A 7,539-nucleotide genomic window follows, 5' to 3' on the forward strand; every position below is an offset into this window, starting at 1 on the left:
TTAAATTAGGAGGGAATACATTCAGTATCATTACAACGTGAATCATGGAAACTGATTCAATTAATTCCCTCTTCAAATGCCTAAAACATGATAAATCAAAAAATAGATTCAGAACTATCCAATTTACAAAAAAAAAAACATCATAATAATTAGCATAAGTATCATCTACATAGAAATTTTAAATTTATCCAAAAGTATTTGGCTAATTTTTTACTGGAACAATCTTAGTTCCCTAGCATTATTTAATTATTATTAGTAATATACTAATTATAATATGGGGGCAATTGAATGAAAAGTAACCTTTCGGCCAAGCAGAAAATACAAAAGGCGAAGAAGCACGATCCCAAGGAAACGGTTCAATTTGTGTTTATTATTATATGCAACCAAACAAGAAAAATAGAATTCAGTACCCCAGAAAAAAGGAAAACAAAAGAATATAGTGGAAATTGAAAACGATGGGTTTAAGAAAAAGTGGTAAGAGTAAAAAACTTTATTTAATGAATTTCACATATCTATACATGCGACATGCATGCATGTGATTTAGTAAAAGTCTTTTTGTTGGGTTCTCCTACTTTATGAGACATTCGGACATAATCTATATATTAAAATTCCATGCGATCATATCATCATCATCTGCAAACATGTTTTCAAGCCTGAGATTGTTACGATGATAATTAAGTCAAAAACCACACTATAGAAATCATTAAAGTGGTTAAAAGGTTAAACTTTAGTATTGCAATTATATTTGTCACATAATTTTTTAAAAAATTAATTTTGATCTATTATTAGTATAAAGCTATTTTATACGTGCATTTAATCATATAACGGTATATCAGTAAAAATAATCATTTTTATATTGACTGCGTAAATGATTATAAAAAATAGATATAATTAAATGATTATGTATATAAAATATTTTATATTGCATTAAAGTTAAACTCTTTTTAAATTGGTATTTGATAGAATTTTATGTCCCTCCTTGGTAACAGCAATTTATGGTCAATTTGAGTAAACAACTTAATTAAGTTCTTTTGAAAAAAGAGATTAAAACATAAGAGCTTATATTAAAAACAATTTATAAATAAATTATTTTATATTTAAATTTTTATCATAAAAATACTTATTTTAAAGTTGTTTTAATAAATAGAAGTGATAAAATAGTTTTTGAAAATAAAAAAAATTAAATTTTTTATTTTTAAAAAATTCTTAAATAATTTTTAGAAAAATAAAAAATATATTTAAAAATTATACCAAATAATATTAATATAACTTTTTTATAAGTCAAAAACTTAAACGGATTCTAAGTCCATGACCCATTGATATAATCAACATATCCTTGAAGCCCTCAACCTTAATAATTAGTCACAAACAAAAAGCCAAAGCATGCTAAATATAAGAGGTCCACTTATTTTAAAACTAAGGCTTAGCTTTTGTTAAAATTTTTAGGATAGGTGTTTGTGTTCTCATTTTGTGCGTGTTTAGAAAATTAAAAAGATAATATATTTTTGTTTATAGTATTTAAATTTTTGAATTTTTAAAATTAAAAGTTTAATATAATTTTGTGTATTAATAATATCTAAATTACTTATCTTTATAATTATATTTGTTATATTTTTAATTTTAAAAAGTATTTTATTAAATAAGTTATTCTTATTTGTATTTATTAAAAAAATACTTTTAATTTAATTTACTAAATATAAGTACTACAATTTTTAAAAAATTATTTCTCAAAAATCAAATTTAATAAGTTACATTCGAAAAATACAAACATGTACCAAATAGACGGTAAAAGCTAAGTAGTTGAACCAAACTTTTTGTTACAGCCCATGTTACTTATTGAAACCTTCAGGACAAAAAAAACTAGCCTACTCTTGAAAACTGAAATTTCACATCTCAAGTCATAGTTGGATCCCTTGACCAAAAAAAAGTCATAGTTGGATCCTGGAAAAATAAATGATAGTTGGATCTGATGAACAATTTAAATAACGTGAAGGCAAGCCAAGTTTTACCCAGTTTATAAAATGTTGGATTTTAGTATAGGTGAATGCTATGGTGCCTATCACTTTATACCTAAATTACTAAAAGAAATAAATAAATTATATTTAATAAATTTTACATGATTTATTTTTTATTTTAAACATTTTATTTTTAACTTTAAAAGGAAAGTTAGGCAATTTAGGCACTATAACAAAGGCACCATAAAACTCACCTTTAGTATATCTATGTTACAGTCATTACCATAATTATATAAGTGTTATTAAAATTAAAGTCACATTTATTTTTATATTTTGATAATATTTTTTTTGAGCAACAATTTTTAAAAAGCATTGTTTAACAATAAAAAACGTTATTTTAATTTTAACAATACTTTTTGAAATATTATAGTTTCTGAAACATAGTCATACTAGAATAACTCATATAAAATGAAAAATTATTCAGTTTGATTCACGAAGTTACACTCAAACTTCAATTTTATTCTTAAAGTTTCAATTGCCTCAATTTAGTCTCTAAACTTTTTAAATTTTAATCACGTTAGTCCTCCGATGATTTTCGTCACAGAGTCAATTGAAAATTTAGGAACTAAATTGAGACAATTAAAACTTTAAAAACTAAATTAAAATTTGAGTGTAACATCAGAGACCAAACTAAATATTATCTCCATATAAAATATCATCTTTATATACTCTTCTGAGTAGTGAGTACCAAGTATTCACATGCTCATTTGTACTTAGATATATGAATTCAAAGATATACATATAAATTTGGTCAAATTGGAAATTATAATTTATAAGTATTCACCACATAAGAGATTTATAGACTTCAGCTATAACATTAGCCACTCCACTTGTGAGAGTTGATTAGGTTAATGCAACCACTCCAAATTCTTGTAACTATAACTAACTATCTATCTAACCCACTCATCATTTATAAAAATCTCGATCTCCACTTATAAACTTAATTATATCATACAAATACTAAACCTTACTAGCTACTAACATATAAAGAAAAAATGGCCAACAATCTTGCACTCCTTAACCTCTTCCACCTCTTCTTCCTCTTAAGCTATGCAAAATCAGATGATAAAGTCATGGATTCAATAACTTTCTTCATGCATGATATCTTAGGTGGATCAACCCCTTCTGAGAGAATTGTTGCTGGTGCCATCACCAATACACAAACCACTAAGATTCCATTCTCAAAACCAAATAACAGGATCATACCAATGAAAGGTAGCATACCAATTGTTGATGATAGGTCTAGCATTGTTTATGCTTCACCAACAACAGTGATGGTAAAAGACACTGGAAAAAACAAGGTGATTATTGACAAGAACAACAATAATAATAAGAATGTTCCTTATGTGAAACCAAATCAACTTCCATTAGGAGCAACAACACTTGAGAATCTCTTGTTTGGAAGAATAACAGTGATTGATGATGAGATTACAAGAGGGGTTGAGTTGGGGGCAGAGGTTATTGGAAAAGCACAGGGCTTTCATGTGGCTACTTCATTGGATGGAAGTAGCAGAACAATGGCATTCACAGCCATATTTCACAATGAAAAAGATGATCAAGACGAAGAAGAAGAAGAAGAAGATGGTGTTAGTTTCTTTGGTGTGCATAGAACAGCAGCACAAGAATCATATCTTGCTGTTGTTGGAGGGACAGGAAAATATTCAAATGCAAAAGGGTATGCAAAGATTCAGACACTACTTCCTCCATCAATTGATCATTACATTACTAATGGGGTTGAAACACTTCTTCACATTACTGTTTACCTAAGCTGGATATAGTTAAAATGTTTATTTCTTTATTTTTTTTATTTGATAGAATAAAGAACCAACATATAAGAGAGAGAGTTAGAGTAACACCTATTATAGAAAAGATGGTAGAATCGCGTCTCAAGTGATTTGGATATGTGAAACAAGATCGACAGAGCACCCCAATCAAGAGGGTAGATGAGATAGAAAATGGATAAGAGATGAAAGACAAAGGAAAACCTAGGATGATCATTCATGAAGTGGTCAAATGAGATTTACATGAAAATGATCTTTCTGTAGACATGATGCATGATAGAATTCAATAGAGCTCAGTGGCGTCGTTTGAATCATGTAGCCGACCTCACTTAATAGGACAAGACTTTGTTGTTATTGTTGTTGATATTAGAGTAATATGAGTTTAATCTTGATGTACTAACGATATAAAATATTACAATGCTGTTAAAATACGTACCAAGAACTTGGTATACAATCTTAGCTGACACCCTCAAACAATTCGGATTCTATAACACTGCTGTTGATGTTGCTTTATTTATCAAGAAAATTAAACTTCAAATTCTATTATATCCGTCTTAATATATGTTGATAACATTGTTGTTACAGGTTTAAATCATAAAGAAATTGAGCATCTGATCAAGCGTCTTAATAATAATTTTTCATTAAAAGACCTTGATAGATTCCACTACTACTTTTTGGGATTATTAGAAGTAGATTACCTAAAAAATAATAAACTATATGTTAACTCGGTCTAAATACTCTAATATTAATAAATTTATTAAATATTTTAGATTAGGACTTGGTTTAATATTTTTTTTAAAAAATTAAATAGATTAAAATTTGTGTTTGTAACTTTAATTTTGAAAGATACAAATATTATTTAGATGTTTGAGGAGATTTTTTTAAAATTAAATTGTATTTATCAAAATTAAAAAATTTAATATAACGTTTTATATTTATAAGTATTTTATTTAATTTTTATGTTTATGTCTATTATATAATTTTTTAATTTTAAAATTATTTACTAAATATAATTATTATTATTTTCTTGAAAAATTGTTTTTAGATTGATTTATCATAGGTGCTTTGGGTTTTAGAAAGTTATCTTTGAAAAAAATAGAGTTTTGATAAGCTACGACCATCATAAATACTATGATGGAAACATTACTAGAATTTTTTGTATTACTGATGATTTGATGCAACAGATTATTTTAGTCAATATATAATTAATGACAGATCTAGTCAAAATAGCGGCAGAAAAATTAGAAAACAAATTTTTCTAAACTTTAGTGACCAGAATTCCGTCATTATTGCTTTGTTTGGAGATAGAAAAAAAAAATGAAAGAAAAGAAAATAAGAAGAAAAAAAAATGAGTGGAAAGAAAATAGGAAAAAAAAATAGAGTTATTTGTATGTTGTTTGGATTAAGAGAAAATGGATAGAAAGAAAATAGAGAGAAAATTTTTTTTTGTTTGGATGAAAAGAAAAGTGAGAAGAAAGAAAATAATAATGGTATAAAATTACATTAATACCCTTATATATATTATATGTAAATTATAATTTATTAATGATAAGTAGTAAATATGTAATTTTATTCATATTGCCCCATTTCTCTTCATTTTCTTCTCATTTGTGGAGAGAAAATAATTTAATGGGTTTTACACTATTTTTTTCTTTTTTCTCTATTTTTTCTTCTCATCCAAACAACAAAAAATTTACTTTTTCATTCATTTTCTTTCCTTCTATTTTCTTTCCCTTCAAAATCCCTCGATCCAAACAATATGTATATGTATGCACCATATGTGGTATCAATAACAATAAAATCAGTAGTTATATAAATAATAAAATAATATTTTAATTTTAATATATAGATAATATTTTTTTTATTTTGTTTTATCAGTTGTCACTTTACCATATCTCAGACGCTTAATCCTGCAATAATACTGTGAAAGCATCTTAGCATCTATCATTGAAAATGGACAGCTTGTGGAACCTAATTAAGTTGGTGTGGGTGTGGGTCATTGTTTGACTTTATAACACACGTTTTACAAAATCAATTTTAATTAAAATTAAAATATGATATATAGCGTCTAATACTTGAATTTTTTATAGATTATATTAAACAGTGCATATATATATTAGCTTATTTATATTGTCATCATGCATGTATATATAGTGTAAAAACTAAAACTTGATATTAGAGATACGTGAATAATAATAATAATAACAATAATAATTTATTTTCTACTCTAAAGACATATGTTAAGTAATTAAAATTTTTTTGTTACAATCAAGTCACCAAAAAACACAGAATTCAGAAATTAAAAAAATTAAAAGAAAGAAAAAGAGGAATATACCTTCGCAAAGCCCTCAGCTGTACCAGTTTGAGTACCAAAGAAGATAGTGACTTTAGTCTTCCCTGAACCAACGTCGACGTCGTCATCCTCGTCCTTCACCAACGGCTTCGGCACGATCACCGGCCTCACCTCCCGGCTCCGATCCGACGATTTCTTCCAGAAGAAGATCAGCAGCCCAATTATCAGTGCCGCCGAGGTCGTCGCGATCAGGACCACCGAATCCGAGATGGAATCGCCGAGCGACACGCCTAGCACCGACTCAATTGTACGCACCAAATCGGAGCTTGAAGACATCGGGAACGAGTGTGAGTGAGTTGGATCGGAGAAGGACCGAGTCAACTACTGAGTCAAAATTGAGAAACACGCTCCGATTCGGTCTTCTGCACTTCCCTCTCGCCGAACCCTAGGTGGTGGCTGCGGTGAAGAGAGAGAAAGAGGGAAGTGAGAAGAAGAAGCAGAAGAAGATTCACGAGAAAAGTTAGACCAGAAAATTAGGGACACTTCCCCATTTGATTTGGATTTATATGAATATCATTTTCAGGGTATTAAGATTTTCATTTACGAGTATCTACCTTGCAAGTTGCAGCTTGTGAGCGAGAAAGACGAGGCAGCCGATCGCCGTTGACAACTTTACCCCGAGATCTTTGTCCAAAAAGATAGCTTTTGTGTTTCCCATTGGTTATTATTATATCTTTTTCATCCCTACTTTTTTTTTAATAATTAATTAAAGGAGTTAGCTAACATAGACACATGAAAGTATGAAACGCTTATCATTACTCCATTAGTCAAAAATTTTAAATGTTTTTATTTATTTTATGAGGTGCCTTCTATGGTACCTATTATCTTATTGTACCTATGGTGACTACAAAGAAGGTTACCAATTAATTGTGGACATTTGGTAATTGAAAGTGTGTCACTAAAAGTGTTGCTTAAAGAAAAAGTGTTACCCTTAATCGTTAACTTGGCTCTGATACCAAATTTTTAATTTCGATTTTTTTTCTTTTTCGAAATTTCTATTAACTCTTCAAATTTTTTTTTGAAAGTATTGACCATTTTTACTAGTTTATAACTTTTCAATCTTGTTTTAGTTTATAATATTCCTTTTTGCATGGATTATTGTATATAAAATCTTTTATCTGTTTGTCTTTTTCTTTAATATAACTTCTCAAATCTTCAATAACTTCTTTTATTTCTACACTTTCTCATATTTCTAAATGTCTGTTTAATTTTTCAATTTCATTCTCCATTTTTTCTTTTAACAGCTTTAATTCTTTTAGGTCATAATATGGTGTTCCAGGCATTTATAAATTTTTTAAGTTTAGCTCCAACTTGTTTATATTTGTTCTTATTTCTATCCTTTTTATTATAAGGTCATTAATTTCGAACTGAAGATTATTTAATTCTCTTT

The 7,539-nt window shown here is 27.7% G+C and overlaps 1 protein-coding gene across 1 annotated transcript; it reads left to right on the plus strand.

Moving 5' to 3' along the window:
* The first annotated feature begins 3,004 nt into the window (after positions 1-3,004).
* LOC107477151 (dirigent protein 24-like) lies at positions 3,005-4,213 on the plus strand. Its single transcript, XM_016097116.3, has one exon. The coding sequence runs from the start codon at positions 3,011-3,013 to the stop codon at positions 3,791-3,793; it is 783 nt and encodes a 260-aa protein (XP_015952602.2). The 5' UTR covers positions 3,005-3,010; the 3' UTR covers positions 3,794-4,213.
* Positions 4,214-7,539: the final 3,326 nt, after the last annotated feature.

This window comes from Arachis duranensis, chromosome 3, assembly GCF_000817695.3.
Source record: "Arachis duranensis cultivar V14167 chromosome 3, aradu.V14167.gnm2.J7QH, whole genome shotgun sequence".
Classification (NCBI taxonomy): Eukaryota; Viridiplantae; Streptophyta; class Magnoliopsida; order Fabales; family Fabaceae; genus Arachis; species Arachis duranensis.